Source organism: Mus caroli, unplaced genomic scaffold (assembly GCF_978045245.1).
Source record: "Mus caroli unplaced genomic scaffold, Mus_caroli_1 scaffold_7, whole genome shotgun sequence".
Taxonomy (NCBI): Eukaryota; Metazoa; Chordata; class Mammalia; order Rodentia; family Muridae; genus Mus; species Mus caroli.
The window spans coordinates 101,877,774-101,895,127 of NW_028227262.1; the positions used below are offsets into that span (position 1 = coordinate 101,877,774).

Genomic DNA, 17,354 nt, shown 5'->3' on the forward strand with positions numbered 1-17,354 from the left:
TGAGGCTACAGAGAGCTCTGACTGGAACTAGAGAGTGAATGTCAGCTTTTAAATTTGTCACCCAAACATGTCATGCAAACCTACCAAACCTACCAAAGATCACTTCTATGGTGTAAGCAAACACCGCTAACTCAGTGGAGGAGAAACCTGAGGCTCAGAGTTTCCTTAGAAGTGACTTGCATCTATAGTCAGAGAAAATGAATTCAGCTCACCTGCCCATGACAAGCATGCTTTACTCCCTACATGGCTTTGTCAGAAAATGAACTGCATCCCACTGCATGAGCTATCTAACTGGGTTTCTATAAGTTGTCTTATCATCAATTAGTACTTAAATATTTTACCCCAAATAAAACGATTTTACCTGCAAAGTGTATCTGTTTTTGAAGCAGTTAGTGACCAGTTCCCCTTTGGACAGTTGATACAACCATGTCAGTTTTCTGCCACTGTGACGGCTGGCGTAGAAAGCTGTAAATCGCTGATAACTGCGCTCCAACTAGATGAAAGAACAGCACTGTGCGGCATCCATGGCTTTCCATTCTACAGTCAGCATTTCTAAATAAAAGTCCCTGCCCCAAGTTCTGAGAACAAAATCAGTGCTTACAGAGAAGTGAACTACAAATGCCGGGGACTGTCTTGTGAGCATTTTAAGACTGCAGAGTGAGTACCAAAGCAGGTTTCTACCTCATGCCCAGTAGGTACATCAAGAGTTCACCATGCAACCAGTGAGTCTCTGCTTGTCAGGAATAAGTCAACACTGTTTGCTGCAACAGAGAGCCTTTCGCTATTTAACACAGGCCCATTTCACATTCCCCACAAACAGTGCACTGACTGTTTACACAGCACTGCGGTCTGCACACTAAGGTCAAGCAGCCCTTTTCCCTCTTGCCAGCTGAAAGAGACCAAGAAACAAAACCAAAACTATCCTTACCTCTGACGGCAAGGCAAACGTGCAAGACTGCTGAAAGGGCCACGATCCAGAACTCAGGACCTGAATACTGAAGTCCACTGTGGGAAGGAACACATTTAATTACTCTCCAAATTTTAAAATTCTATTGTTTCTCACACACACACACACACACACACTCTCCAAATTTTAAAATTCTATTGTCTCTCTCACACACACACACACACACACACACACGAAATAGTCAAAAGATTTAAAAATTCATTACAAGTCTAGTAGGCTACACATACACAGTGAGATGTCCTATATCAAAACTTCCAACCAAAGGTTGAAGAACCTAGCAACTGTTTTCCTCCAGGGCAATGGTTTTCCACTTTACTGTCAATACAGAGTTTCTAAGCTGATCTGCCTTGATCAATTTCATTTTTTCCCCTTCTGGATATGAAGTTCAGCATGCACAAGCAATGGATGGTGACCAGGAATGATTGATTAACAGACCCAAATACAGGAAAACGGAAAGCGCAACAGCAAACCACTACCTCCACTACAACTTGTGTACCATGTACTACTGTCAAGACAGACAGTAGAGACTTGTGGAACCTATTAATTAGGACACTTTCATCTTCACAGATAACTTAGATGTCCATTAGCAATACAAGCTTAATGATGACAGCAATTTTGATTTGGGAAGAATAAAATTCTCCAACTTTCTTCAAAAACAAGTAAGAGAGAGAAGAAAGAAATGTATTCAAATTCAGGTTCAAAAGGCAAAACAAGCTCATGGATCAGCACAAGACCGAGGCCAGAAGCACCTGACTGGTCTCAGCAAAAGTTGCCATCATCCCATCTGGGTGGTAGGAGGAGGAGAGAGCACTTGGAAGGAAACGCCTGCTTCTAAGTCGTGGAAACTCTGACCCCATTTACCACCCTCACTCCGTATTATGTCACTTCTCTCATCTGCTACCAAGAGCCCAAACAGCCCTGCTATGAGCACTCAGTACTCACAGTCCAGCGGTTCTGAATTCGTCAGGTGTTTTTTGAACTGTTCATTCAGATCTTTGCTTACACCAATGTCTTGAAACATTCGCTGAAGTTTGGAAGTGTACTCAAAACCACAAGCTTGCTGAAATAAACCCAGGCAACTGTCTCATTAATTTGTATAGAAACATGAATGTATGCAATGCATATAAGGGATTTTTTGAGAAATCACAATACAACATATTTTTCTTAAGTTCTTTGAAGCTACTACTACTAAGATTTAGTCATATCTTATGGCATAAATATATAAAGATTAAAATTTTATGTTCTAAAAGACCATTAAAAGTTGGACAATTGGGTCTTCAATATGCAGTAAACATAAACATAAATATGCCACTTTAAAGCGGCAATTTAAAGAGATTACGACTAGGAAATAATTTAGAAACAGGTGGAATGTTGTACATATGAAAGCACCATACTCAGCAGGCAGAGGCTAGCCTGGGCTGTCAATGACCCTCAAACCAAACCCTTCCAATAGCCCAAATAACCTGCTTGTCCCTTATTCTACCACTAAACTGTCTTTTTTAGAATGTGCCTGCTGACGTTTAAACCTCTGGGGTGGAGGTGTCTGAAGATGAGTCCTTGTGAGTTCATGAGTGTAGGCTGCCTCTTTAAGAGGATGTTACCCTGTGAGTAATGGGCCAAACAGTGGTTGACTGAGAGCCAGGAGAGCCTGCTTCAGAAACAAGATCTAGATTTTAAGACTTCTGAGTCCCCAGAATGGAGAGTTCATTTCTTTGCTTAAGTTTCCTGGCCCATGGTATTTTGTTTTGGAGTCTGAGCTAAAAAAACCACTAAGCATTCACACAGAGCCAACAAGGCTGGGTGTGTGGGAGGTAGGTGATGATGTGGCAAAGGTGAGCAGAGCCTGGCCAAGGAAGGGCTAAACAGGGTGGCAGAGGAAGGAAAGCACCGGAGGCCTGGCTGGAAAGCAGGTCTCACACTGCACGAACCAAGTCAATAAACTCTGAGGAAATTGGGATTCTCCAGGAAAAAAATAGTACCTTTAACTTGGAGATCATGCTTGCTTCAGCATCGTCACTCGCACTGTTTTGATGTACCAGCCTCTTGGCAAGCATCTTTGCATAGAACTTCTGAAATACATCTTTGTCCTCGATATACTTGAAGACCACCATCTGGCAAAGTCAGGGAAAGAACGCCTTAGTGAAACTAACTCACAAGCTGATTTGTCTCTAGCTACCTCCAGGAGCTGCTTGGTTTTGGGTGGGCCTATGTTCTAACCTGGCACAAACTCACCCTGAAATGTTCACAATAAATAGTGCCACACATTCCTTAAATCCCAGTTGACTGGACTAGACTTAGTAGCAAGAAGCAAAGTACTAAGGCTGGAGAAATGGCTCAGAGGATTAGGGTATTTGCTGTTCTTGCAGAGGACCTGAGTTCCCTTCCTAGCACATGGTGGCTTACAACCATCTCTAGTTCCAGGAGATAGAACACCCTTCTGACTTCCTCAGGCACAAGCACACATGTAGTACGTATACATACATGTACACAGGCAAAACACTCATATGCATACAATAAAATAATCTTTGAAAATTTAAAACAAAAAAGAAGCTAAGTACCAACATTAAAAGTAAAATTTAGGAGTAAAACCATAAATTCAAAATCAAAATACTTATGACTTTGCACATTTCAGGCCCAATATAAAAAGAGCCTTACAAAGGGCAATGGGTGTGGCCATGAAACACCTTACCACTTGATTGAGGGTGTCTTCTAGTTCTGCCTCTTCTGGGTTCTTGGAACTGAAATTTAAAAGGGCAAGGTGTTTACAAACAAGCAAGCAGATGTGCACACATACCACTCTGCCAAACTAGCAGTATCACATGTGGCTTCAAGTATTTAATAATGAGTTCTCAGATCAGCTGGTGAGCTAGGGGAGGTCACTTTCCTCTCCTAAGGCAATCTGGCAGTCTCACATTGTACCCCATCATGGAAGAGATTACAAAATAGCCACTAGGATATCTAAGATGAAAACTGACAGAAGTTAATTATAATATTATGAAGTTTCTCTTCAAGACAACCCACTTAAATATCAGTAAGTGAGCTGCATTCTTACAATTGCTCCCTACAATCTGAGATAGCAAGTGACCTTACCCAATGTTTCCCCACCACGTACAAAGCATGTAACACAATTCTCCCAATAGTGAGCTGTTTCGATTTTGCTACTGAGCTACGCCCACAGTCTGAAATGCTGCATGGCCTACATTTTGTACAATTGTTTTCCAGCTCACTGATGATGACTTGTTAACTTAAAAATAAAAAGGGTTTATGTGTATGTGTGTATGCCTGCTTGTCTATATGAGCACCACATATACACACAGGAACCTATGCAGGCCAATAGAAGGCATCAGATTCCCTGGAACTGGAATTACAAATGTTTGTGAGCTGCCCAATTGGATACTAGGAAGTAAACCCAGGTCCTCTACAGGAACAGCAAGTGTCCTTAACAGCTGATCCATTGCTCTGGCCCTGAGAGTTAAACTGTCATTGTTCACATTGGCATTTGTGGGTATTTTCTTAGCCTTAGAGAGCTTTATAAAATATACTGACACCAGAATCAGTAAAATTTGGGGACCTATGCCCCCTTTATAGCATTTGGTGATGTGGTTTGTGGGACAGAGGCAAACCTTGAACATTGCAGGAATAAAACTGTGACAGGGAGAGAAGCTAAGGGAACATACCGAAGAGGAGGCAGCCATGCCTGATTATACCACTTGCTTCTAGCTCTGAATACAGCTAAGAAGATTAGGAAAATGTCAGGTGAGTAGACGGTGACTGGAAAATGAAGTGTATTTAGCACCAACAAATGACCAAATAAGAACAAAACTTTAAAATAGTCACATGGCTGAATTTGGTGGTGTGCTCTATATACCCAGTATGTGGAAGGCTGTGGGTAGGAGGGCTGCTGGGAGTTTTGAGGCTAGCCTGAGCTACACAACAGCTCTGTCAAATGTAGACCAACACATAATCCATATTGTAGTATTCAGTTTTCTACGACTGTTCAGAAAGCCAGTGGGAGTTGATGCAGGTTCTAACAATGTAGTGCAATACAAGTAAGTGTAATGCAAATACTGATCCCTTGTATTAAACTCCAGTTTAAATAGGGGTACTAGGAAAAATACAATACCAAGTCAGTACCTTTTCTTCAACAAGGAGTCACAGTACCGAGCAAGCAGCTCAGGGGATTTACTGGATGACTGGGCCATTTTGGTAACCGCATTGTTGTTTATGAAGCGACCACAAGCCTGTGTATATAAGAGACAGTTAGAGAAAAGGTGTCCTGTACCTACATACTCAATAGGCATCTCAGTGACACACTTACCTTATCAAGAGCAGCTACGAAGCCAGCATCGTTGTTGAATGCTGACATCACCAGGGCATTGTATTTTTTATGAACATCCAGCACTGTCTGCACATACATCTTGGGGTCCTTAGGTAGAGGGAAAGCCAAAAACAAACAATCAAAACCACACATTTCACTGCTGCAAAATGTTCTACAAGTTTTAACTACATCTTCAAAGAAGTTAATATGATCAGAAATACTTTTGGTTCCATCACTAAAACACACAGGACATTATGTTTCCATGTAAAACAAAAATAATTCTTCAAATTAAAAATTAAATTCCTTAAAAAAAAAAAACTTGAAAAGATCATGAAATTTGATTTTTTCAAACGACAGGTCTGAACACAGATGGGGACACACAATGGAAACTGTGTGGCCAAGGTCAGGGACAAGCACTGGGGACTCCTGGTGTGGGCAACAGGGACTCTTCAGACAAAAGAAAATAGCGGAAGATGCTAAAGGGGACAGTAATGGTAGAAGATACAGGAAATGGATGGAGAAGGAATCAATATCAATGGTCAAGTAGCAGTCACTATTTGCCAGCCAAGGACCAATGTGTGGCAGGTATAATTTTTAATGTCCACTTTATATAATTAAACTTAAGTTACACTTCTTACTAAAGTAAGTGGCAGCTGAGTCCTGTAAGGACCCAGGGAGATGACTTCTGAGTCTGGCATGTTCTCTTCAGCTTTCAAAATGGAAAGACCCAGCCAATGGACACAGAGAGGCAGGAAGGCTCTTGAGTAGCCCTTCCTAAACCAGGAGCTTCAGGTGCACAGAAAGCCAATATTCTGGCAATGCCTCTAAATTCCTGACGTACAATTTCACTGCTGATATTTTTGAAACAGCCTTTCTCAATGTAGCCCAAGCTTACCATAAGCTTATGACCTTCCCCTGCTGCCACCACTGTGTCCAGACCCCAGTTCCTGACACACTGTCTTGCACAACTCAGGAATGAGAAAACAGAAACCCCTAAATACTAATTACTTTTTTAATTAATACTAATACTATGTTTTTTTAATTAATCATGAATAAAACCAGAATCTTATGATACAGTAATTTTCTATACACTCAGGGATGCCTTGTTTAAAAATATAATAAATAGATGCAAAATTATTATGAAAAAGTATATAGTATGATGATACAATTTCACTGAGATGGAAAGATGGTCTTTACCTGATACAATCAGATAATCTGGTCCCTGTCTCCTGACAACTACTCCTGTATGTTGCAGAGATGGCACCACTCTAAAGAAAGCATCCGAGAGCACCTACAAGTCAAGCATGCACCTTGCTTCATATGGGCTCTTCTTTTTTAAGAAATGCATTTTTTTCCCTTTGCTTGACTTAGTTTTGGTTTGTCATTAAAGCTCATATTACTTTGGCAAACTCAGGTTTTAAACTGATTTCTGATCTCACATCAAATTACTGCATAACATTCATATTCTCTTCACTTATGATTTCCATGGTCATTGGGTTTACAAAAGGCTCTAGCCTACAGTGAGCATCCAACCACAGGAAAATGCATAACCACTAGGACCACCCAGCTCCCATAAGGATGCTAACATCGTTAACATCCTTGAAAGGAACCAACTGCTTGTTAACTTTAAAGATTCACATTGCTTATAAAGCCTGTTATTTTGGGGACTATGACTCAGAGGATTCATACAAGGTAAATATATATATATAGATAGATATAGACTGACAGAGACGCGCGCGTGCACAGACACACACACACACATTCCGGTACTTTTTTTTATTTTACAGTGACTAAAGCTTAGCAGTAGAGAGGCGATAAACGCCCATTTATTGAGAGGCGAGATCCCTTACCACGTGTTCCCACCTCTCACTGTGGCTCCTAAAGTACTGACCTTAGCTTTACCCCCACACACCTGTTCGCTTATCTTTGTAGCGATTTACAGATTGAGTCTTGGATGTCAGTATTGACTCTATATTTATTGTTATGCACTAGAAGAATTGTAACTGTTTCTCTGGCTTTTTCATCTTTTTAAATTTTCCCTCAGATTCAGGATTTGGAATCAAATTTCTCAGTAAATGCCTAGAAAAAATTCCCACGTGGACATGCAATGCTTAGCAAAGAATAAAGTAGCCTTCAGATTGATTCTAGATTCCTCATAATAGAGAAGACCCAGTAGAGTATGGGTGACAAGAACAATACCAGATATCAAGCCCCGAAGTAGATTTAGAAAGTTCATTATTACAGTGAGTATGTATGACATGCGTAATATGGAGGAGGAGTGCCACAAGACCAGTATGGAGCTCAGACAATTTTGGGAGGTCAGTTTCTTCATTCCACTATGGGTCCTCCAAATCAAACTCTTATTTTTCTTTGTTTTGAGGCAGGGTCTCATAGCCCAGGCTAGTCTCCTATGTACTATATATAGTCAAGGGTGGCCTTAGGTCTGATGTTCCTGACTCTGCCTCTGCCTCCTGAATGGTAGAGTTACAAATATGCACAACTATGCCTGGCTTTGAGAAAAAAAGTTGAGGTTTAAAACAAAATGAACATAATAGTGTTAAATCTGGCCCACACCCATAACAACACATGAGAGGTTTTTGGTTTTTTGCATAAGAAACACAGCTCCTCTCAGTTCCCAAGAGATCTCTCTCATTAAATGTCCGTGATTCTGAAAGCTGTTATATCATCCATGACTGACACTTTTAACAACCTAGACAAAAATCCCAGCAAGCTTGCACAGCCTGACCTTCAGAAGTCATGGGGTTCCATATTTCCTAAGCTACAAAGTGATCAACTCCCCTCCCTCATCACTATCATTTCATCTTGTTTTAACAAAGTGCTTACAGCCTGTTTCACTTTCTATACTGTAGCAATGTTTTGAATAAAAATCTAGTCTTGTCAATTACATGATTATTAATAATAATATGCTTAGCAGCTTTCCTTGTGTCCGTCAAGTAGAGTTGACATAATTAACATGCTTCCACGTTCTCACAACATCTGCTCAGCTATCTCCAATCTTTCTAGTATCTCCTTAAATCCTGACTTATTTCTTTAGACTGTGCTTATTCACAGTCACTGAAGGGCTATGTGGGATCTCTCTCTGCCTAGGTGGAAAGTAACTGAAGACAACATTAAACATTGAATTATGGCCTCTACATGCACTGGTACACACATATGTACATATCCCCAGTTCCAAAGCACACACAAGAAAACCAACACTGGTCTTCACAAAGGCCTGATTCAGGCAGTGAGGCATATGCCCATATAGTAGGATGACGTGGGAGGCTGAGATAAGAGGAGCTGTATAGTAAGACTTAGACACCACTTCTGAGGATCAGCTGTGATCCCAAATTCTGACCCAGTACTTTTCAAGAATACTGTCATAAGAGATAAATTGGGATTCTTTAGGCTTTTAAAGAAACATCTCATTCTTCATGTGTGTAAAATGGTCCTCTAATAGATTTAAACAATGCTTTCAAGCTAAGCCTGGAGCCACCTTGAAGAGCAAAGTTTGAATCTGCATTTTTCATTGGGTCAGGGTTAACTTGTTAAACTCTGTAATGAAGCAGTTAACCATTATCAACACAGCTACTACAGGATACGTAGGTTCTTCCTGAACACTCTGGATAATCTGCCTTTTGGAAATTAGGGGAAAGAAATTATAGTTTGTTCCCAGGAAGAAGAAAACACATCATACAATCATCTAGGGATAAAAGTATGACTGTTATCCTTAAGTACCTGGCCTTTTGAGTAACTCTGTGTCCATATAAATCATCTACCTCAACATAAAGCCAAAGTTTCAGAAACACACGCCTTGACCACAAACCATCAACTGCAGAAAAAGAGACAACTGTTTGTAGCACACCCACTAAATGTTTAATCCTGAAATTCCTTTCTCTATCAGCCACCAAGCCACCCCATGTGTGTTCAGGAATATAAAAATCATTCATTCATTCATTGGTATAAATAGGGTCTACACAGACCTGGCTTTCTTGTGACTCACTATGTAGACCAGGCTGGCCTCAAATTCACAGAGATCCACCTGTCTTGGCCTCCTGGGTGCTAGATATAAAGGCGAGTGCTACCATGCCTAGCTATAAAGCTAACTTTGATATTAACTGGGGAGAGAAAAGGGAAATAAACATAAGGTCCCACACACTACATAGTACAGATTCACACTTTTAATAGCCCTTTTCTTCTCTGTCAATTAGTAGAAATAAGATTGCATGTAGCTTAAAGCTTGAAAAGCAGAGACAAACACCAGTCATTTAAGAGACATTATCCTATGCCAAATATCCCGGCCAACCTAATAAATATAAACTCTGTTTAAAAAAAAAAAGAGAGACGCTATCTATTCTCTTTATTGCAATCTCTGTTCCTTTTAGCTCCAAACATTTGCTTGGCCTAAGATCTAGGTTTGTAGTTTGTTTTTTAGGATAGGGTCTTACTCTCTAACCTAGAACTCAATAGGTCTAGAATGCACTAGGTAGTCCAGGATGGTCTTGAATTCATGGCCCATCTGACAAAGCTTGGACAGTGAGAGACAAGGTTGAACCAACAGGGGGGTCACTTTAGTACTTGTCACTGTACAACACAGTTTACATAAGAATTTAGTTTGATGTGGAATAAAAACTAATTTGGGAATGAACTGCTTCCATAAGGAGCTCCCTTACAGAATGACTAAACTCTTCCTTTTGTTGGAAAAAAAATGAGTATCCTGGATATAAAATGAGTTTTGTCATGCTAGATTTTAAATTTAAGTTTAAAGATTATTGTATGTTTTTCTGTGCTTGTGTGTAGTTTTGTTCCACAAGAAAAATCTAAACTATTCTTATTCTCCCAAGGTTTCAGACCTATCATTCACAAATTTAGGCTAAGCGGTGGCTCATCAGTTAAGAACATGTATTGTCCTTGCAGAAGACCAGAGTTTCGTTCTCAGCACACAAACTGGGTGACTCACAACAAATCTGGCTTCTGTGGGTACCACACCCATAAACACAAACCCATTTTTTAACACAGTGAAAAAATATAAATGAACAAAGTAAAAAAACATAAAAAAACAGAGAGGCTAGAGGCAGGTAAGATCACTGGATGCTCTTCCAGAGTGTCAGGGTTCAGTCCCCAGCACCTAAACAATGGCTCACAACCATTCATAACTCCAGTTCCAGGAGCTCTGAGCCCCTCTCTATTCTGACCTCCTCAGACATACATGCATTCAGACAGAAACACTAAAAGAAGATAAAAATTAAAAAGGAGACTATCAATACTTAAAAAGCTGCTGGAGAGAGCTAGGTGTGGTGGTGCAAATCTTTAAGGAGGCAGAAGAGGCAGTAGATGGATCTCTGTAAATTCAAGCATGGGCTACATCATGAAATCCATCTTAAAGGGGGCTGGAAGGGAGGCAATGCTAGAATAATTTAAGGATTTTGTGAACATTCTACTTTCAAAAGTCAAAACAGGTTCTCTGTATCGGTAAAACTGTACAAAGATTCACCACACACACCTGCAGTTGGCATGTGAAAATAACGGGCTCAATTGCTTTTCAGTCAGGTCCTACTTACATTTAGAGCAGCTTCTCCACACTTCTCAATTGCTGCAAGACCCTGATTATGAATATGTGTCTCTAGTAGTTTTTTCAATTCTCCTAGGCCATCCTGAATTCTAGATACAAGATTATACATGCGGCCCAAATCTGAAAGAAAAAAGGAACCAATTTTATGCATGGAAACCAACTGTGCATACTTATTCTGTTCATTAAGTACTTATATCAAGTGAAAAACACTGTGAAATAGGAAATCATCTTCTAGATCTGATGTACTTTGTTAAAATCAACAACAGGGTCAGGTAATTAAAATTATATTTCTCCTTTACCAGGAGAATCTGCTAATGTACCATTGAGAAAAAGCACTGGATGCTTTCTAAAATCTTGATAAGCTATTTATGCCCCCAAAAAGGTACTAAAATATTTGCCTAAAAAAATAAACTTAATATAGATAGATACCTCTTTCAACTGTAAGTCACAAAAGGAATCCTCAAATTTTTCATTTCATATGTTTTCAATTTATGGTAGTTAAAGATGGAAAGTCCTAAATCCCAAAACTATGTGACTGAATCACTAACAGCTCCACTAGCAACGAGGAGCAAATAAGGGAACTAAAAACAAAACAAAAACATCTTTTCATCTTTTAAAAGGATAGAAGGAGGAATACTCAAAACATAAAACAAAACAAAAAAATCTGCCCACCATTGGTAATACCAACAGAAGTGTATGGAACAAATTATATTCACCTTCATTCTTGTCAGCATCCAATAAATTCTGAAACTCTGTGTGAAAAATTTCCAAGTGTTTTTCAATGAGGACCTGCTCACATTTCCGTGCTAGTTCATCTTGTGTGCTCTCATGGAGGTAAACCTGAACTCTCCGCTGTTCCTCAAGCAAACGAGCTTCAGCCTGTAGAGAATTCAATCAAAGTAAACCAACGAATGGCTTGCTTCACTTTTAAAGAACTAGTATGTGAACAACAAATTAAATTCACAAATATTCCCGTAAAGCATGATTAAGAAAAGAGAAATAGGACTTTAGACTGTAGGGTGACTGCCAACCATATTATAAAGTCACTGGTCTATTCTACTCTTTCTGAAATACAGGCTCTAGTCCTTTAAGTGCCTTAAGAACATTATCATAATTAACAGTTCATATGTCTTCCTATCATTTTTCTTTGGGTAAATGGTATTTCACATCTTGAAGGCAATATTCCCCACCCCTGTGGGAAAAACCTACAGGTCTTCTTCAGCATTCGAACACTGGATTAGGAAGCTCTACTTTGGTCTGAAAGCTGTTTGAAGTCAAGGGTCATACCAATATGATCCTAGAAATGACCATTCAGAAATAATAATCAGTAATAAGGAAAAAAAGGAAGGATGGACGAACACAGCAGCCTTCCCTTGTCAACCACTAAAAACACACTTCTAAAGCCCACTTGGACACCACAGCGTGTCAACTTCTTGAATTTCTTTCCAAGAAAGAGAGGCTAACAGACAATTTAACACAACAGAAACTCAAGAAAGACAGTATATTTTAGAATCTGTCACCAGAAACATGTGGGGGTAGAGTCACTGAAGACATCAGAACAAGGAAGAAACTGCAGTTAAGTCTTGACTTATTCAGATGATCTGAATAAGAGAAGACAAAAGTTGTATTTTACTCTCCACACAGACTTTTCAGATTTAGTGTAATTGTGGAAAAATTTGGAGAATTACTATTAGAATTGAATAAACATTCAATACCCAGAAAACTGACTAGGCAAAGCTTGGACCATTAAATATGATCACGAGTGGTTATTCAATCACAGGAAAGCAGCTAGAGCCATAGCATACTCAGCAGAAAGCTTATCATGCAAAGTAAGCTTAAACAGTAAACTGTGTATTAATCACCAAGTCCATATCCTAAACACAGAATGACCTCTAACAAAGCAGTAAGTATATTAAAAAACGCTGGAACGAGGAACAGATAAGTCACAAAAAAACCCCACAAAATGTTAGAAGTTAATACATTTCTAGTAAGAAACTCAAATATCAAAGTAATTCATAGTACACTTGATAAAATATTATCCACTAAAATATTCCAAATCATTAATGTGTAAGTTTAAACAAAACAAAGCAAAACAAGCCCCCATGCCCCCCAAAAACCCACAGCAACATTCTGGTCTGGTAAGTAAAAGCAGATAAATAATGAACTATCATTCTTCTTCTTCTTCTTTTTCTGTTTAGTAGCTGTTTATTTTTATTTTATTTTATTAGATATTTTCTTTATTTACATTTTAAATGCTATCCTGAAAGTTCCCTATACCCTCCCCCAACCCTGCTCTCCTACCCACCCACTCCCACTTCTTGGCCCTGGCATTCCCCTGTATTGGGGCATATAAAGTTTGTAAGAACTAGGGACCTCTCTTCCCAATGATGGCCGACTAGGCTATCTTCTGTTACATATGCAGCTAGAGACACAAGCTCTGTGGATACTGGTTAGTTCATATTGTTGTTCCTCCTATAGGGTTGCAGACCCCTTCAGCTCCTTGGGTGATTTCTCTAGCTTCTCCACTGGGGGGCCCTGTGTTTCATCCTATAGATGACTGTGAGCATCCACTTCTGTATTTGCCAGGCACTGGCATAGCCTCATACGAGACAGCTATATCAGGGTCCCCTCAGCAAAATCTTGCTGGCATATGCAGTACAGTCTGGGTTTGGTGGCTGATTATGGGATGGATCCCCAGGTGCGGTAGTCTCTGGATCCTTTCATCTTAGCTCCAAACTTTGTCTCCAAAACTCTTTCCATGGGTATTTTGTTCTCTATTCTAAGGAGGAATGAAGTATCCACATGTTGGTCTTCTTTCTTAGAATACCCAAGATACTATCATTTTTCTTATTTTAAGTCGATCTGTTTTTGGAAGAACATACATCATCCTGGTCAGGAAAACAAAACTTACTCCTTCTCAGAAGAGAGGGTAGGCTTTGATGTCCTTGTGAATTCTCCATGGGGATGCCGGCTATAGTGAGTTTACAGAGCTTCCTGCAGGGGCCAAGTGGCAGAAAAGAAGTAGCAGGTCCCGCTGGGTGTGGTGGCACAGACCTTTAATCCCAGCACTCGGGAGGCAGAGGCAGGCGGATTTCTGAGTTCAAGTCCAGCCTGCTCTACAAAGTGAGTTCCAGGACAGCCAGTGCTATACAGAGAAACCCTGTCTCAAAAAACCAAAAAACCAAAAAAAAAAAAAAAAAAAAAAAAAAAAAAGTACCAGGTCCCTAACTGGGAACTAATTTGTGACAGCAGGTATCTTAACCATTGCTGTCTCATGTAGACCATGTGGAACACCAGGACCATATTTAAATGATTAAGTACCCTAAGGTTCTTGAAAATGACCCTGATTAACTCCATTAGAAACAATTATCAACAAAACAAAAAGGAATAAAAAACAGAACTGAAAGGTTGGTAAAAATTAATGAAACAAGGCATTTTCTTTCTCTCTCTTTTTTTGTATGTGAATGTTTTGACTGCATGTACAGTATGTGCATGAAGTACACACAGAGACAAGAAGAGAATTGTGGATCTTTCAGAACTGTGATTACAGATGACTGTGATCTAACATGTGGAAATCAAACCCAGGTCCTCTGCAAGAGTAACACCCACTCTTTTAACTGCTGAGCAATCTTTTGAGCTCATGTTTTATTTTTAAATAATAAAAAGATTAGGAATTTAAAATATTCAAACATGTTCATTTTTTGTTGATTTTAAGTCAGATTAGTCTCAATCACATGAAATTGATTTTTAAAGTGTTGATATGGCTGTTAATAAATTGTTTGTAGCTATTCAGCTATCAAAAGCATTTTTGTATGGACCAATCATTATCAACTGTTTAGACTAAAATACACCTACCTGATGACAGTAAACTCAGAGACCTCACTATCACCCGATATTATTATTCTCCTTTCACAGGTGAGGAAAATAAGGAACAGAACCGTTAAGGTCATTCTTTTTGTTTGTTTGTTTGTTTTTGTTTGGTTTTTAGAGCCTGAATTATGGATTTCCTGAATAAGATGCGAAGTCATGTTTAATAAGACTTCTAAGTTGGTCAGGACCAAACTTTGAATGCTTTTAGAGAGCTTCCTGGAGGCTGAGGAGAGGTTAGATTGCAAACACCCACCCACCAGACACTGTTATTTTCAAAGTTGTAAAACTTTAAAAATCAGATTTCTGTGTTTACAGTGTGCATGCAGCTTTGTCCTAAAAGTCGTTCTCCTTATGTTGAGGTACTACTACTACTCCTCTTATCTCCAAGGGCAGCATACATCACAACAAATCAAAACGTTGTCTACAAAGGGCAGGCTGGCACCATAGTGGTGTGCAATGTTGGGGAAGATTCTACTTTAAAGATATAATTTAAGAAAAAAATCTCTACTGGACTGGCAAAATGGCTCAGTAGTGTTAAGGATATTTACTGCTAGCCCTGATGACCTAAACTCAATCCCTGGTGCCTATATGGTAAAAGAACATATACATATACATATGCTAACATGGCACACATACATTATATATGTACACACAAAGACACACATACATGTACACACTCATACAAAATAAGTGCAAAAAAAAAAAAAAGATTTAAAACAGAGTTCAGTAAGAGACCTGTTTATAAAGACTACAGTCATACTACAAAATTAAATAATGAGCAATACCAGGATTCAAAACAGATTATGTTTCAAATACCCTTAAGGAGCTGGTTAGGTCTCAGTCACATGCAAAACAGATACAAAGATCTACTACAAAGAACTACCACTATCCCGCATATACAACCGACTAGTTCTACTTCTGTTGAATTTTGAGATATCAGAAATGTGTAACTGACTTTCAATTTCAAACTTAGAAGGCCCACTTATATTCAGTGCACCATACGAAAATGCACTGTGAACACCACAAGCTGGGCATGGCTTTCTATATGTCAGAAGCAGAGTGGTTGAGCTTATATTTTCTTTCTTTAAACATGGAAATGACTTGGCAGTCCATTTCCTGCCTAAGAGAGGGCAAAGTAGGTATTAGACTTGGCATGACCTCGACTCTTAAACATTTAATACAAGCCGGGCAGTGGTGGTGTGTGCCTTTAATTCCAGCACTTGGGAGGCAGAGGTAGGTGGATTTCTGAGTTTGAGGCCAGCCTGGTCTACACAGTGAGTTCAAGGACAGCCAGAGCTATACAGAGAAACCCTGTCTCGAAAAACCCAAAAGTAAAAATAAAAATAAATTAAAAAAAATTTAGTACATACAGATGAGAGGGTTACCAAACTATATATACAATCTGCTGGCAAATCCTGCTGCATCTGTTTCCTGCTTATTTCTATATCTCCATGACTGCTTTTGTTTCTTAACATTAGAGGTGAACAATGACAGAAGAAATCTTAGGATGAAAAGCCTAAAAATTATTTATTAGCCGGTACTATATAGCAGAAAACTTGCCATCTCTTGACATAGTCATTCCTCAGACCCAATATCCAGAATACCTGAATCTCTAAGAAAGAGAGCAAAGAAAAATCCTATTAGAAGTTCATGGAAGCATCATGTAGTAAATAAAGAGCAAGTTAGAATCCTTGCCTCCACCTTGGATCTTCTCCTAAGTCAGATTTATATCCTTCTTCCTAATTTAAACTTGAAGGGTTAAAGTATGACTCTTAGGGAATATTTTAGGAGAAAAACAGCAGAAGCAAAAAATAGCAAATCTAGGACTATTTGCTTATTTTCTCACTGACATAAAATCCTGAGGGCCACACTTCAAGGGAAGACAATGCAAAAACCTGGAAGGCATGCAGCTATGAAGGCATCTCCTTGGATGTGCAGGGGAACACTCACTCATGACTCTCAATGTATAAAAGTCCCCTGGAGAGTTCTATGAGCTAGGCCTGCTGACATGGTGCGACAGCAGTGCCACGCCTGACTGGTGAGGAGCACTGAAAAGCCAAGAACTCTCTGGAAGAGTGACGACTATTTAACTTATATCCACTTTACATACTATGTTTAAGCTTACCTTTTTCATATATTCAGTAACTGGGTTCTGCTGTAAGAATTCAGTACTTTCTCTGGTATAAAATCTCTCTGTGTCAGCCAAAAATTGAGATTCAAAGGATTCTTTATACACTGTTAACGTAGGGCCCTTTGCAAACGCATCATCTTCATTCAGCCCCAATTCCACTAGAAATAAATATGAACTATATTTCAATTACCGTATTTCTTGTTATATTTTACAGACAATACTTTGGTGTAGCAGTCAGTTTAAGTTACACTTAAAGATCAATGTGAAATGGTGGGTTGTAAGGTAACTATTATTTACTAGTATTGAAGTATGCTTGTGTCAATAAATGAAAACACAAAAAGAATAAACTCCAAGATGTATAGCAGCAAATAATCCTTACTTGTGCCAGGAATACTTCAAAATTACAAGTTTAGTTAGAGAAAGTTTACATTTCCAAAAGTGATATAAATATTGCATTGTAAACTTTCACAGAAATGCCAACCTAGCTAAGCTTCAA

At 39.1% G+C, this 17,354-nt stretch overlaps 1 protein-coding gene across 3 annotated transcripts in view; it reads right to left on the reverse strand.

Annotated features, from left to right (window-relative positions):
* Positions 1–17,354, reverse strand: part of Cul1 (cullin 1) — an 80,567-nt gene that overhangs the window by 5,940 nt on the left and 57,273 nt on the right. For all 3 annotated transcript variants that reach the window (XM_021164540.3, XM_021164539.3, XM_029478301.2), the window contains exons 7-16: positions 16,853–17,016; positions 11,574–11,736; positions 10,847–10,977; positions 5,286–5,393; positions 5,102–5,208; positions 3,657–3,705; positions 2,947–3,078; positions 1,910–2,027; positions 929–1,005; positions 362–493 (exon numbers count right to left, since the gene is read on the reverse strand). In XM_021164540.3, coding sequence (XP_021020199.1) covers positions 362–493; positions 929–1,005; positions 1,910–2,027; positions 2,947–3,078; positions 3,657–3,705; positions 5,102–5,208; positions 5,286–5,393; positions 10,847–10,977; positions 11,574–11,736; positions 16,853–17,016 — 1,181 coding nt within the window. The remainder of the gene's footprint in view (positions 1–361; positions 494–928; positions 1,006–1,909; positions 2,028–2,946; positions 3,079–3,656; positions 3,706–5,101; positions 5,209–5,285; positions 5,394–10,846; positions 10,978–11,573; positions 11,737–16,852; positions 17,017–17,354) is intronic.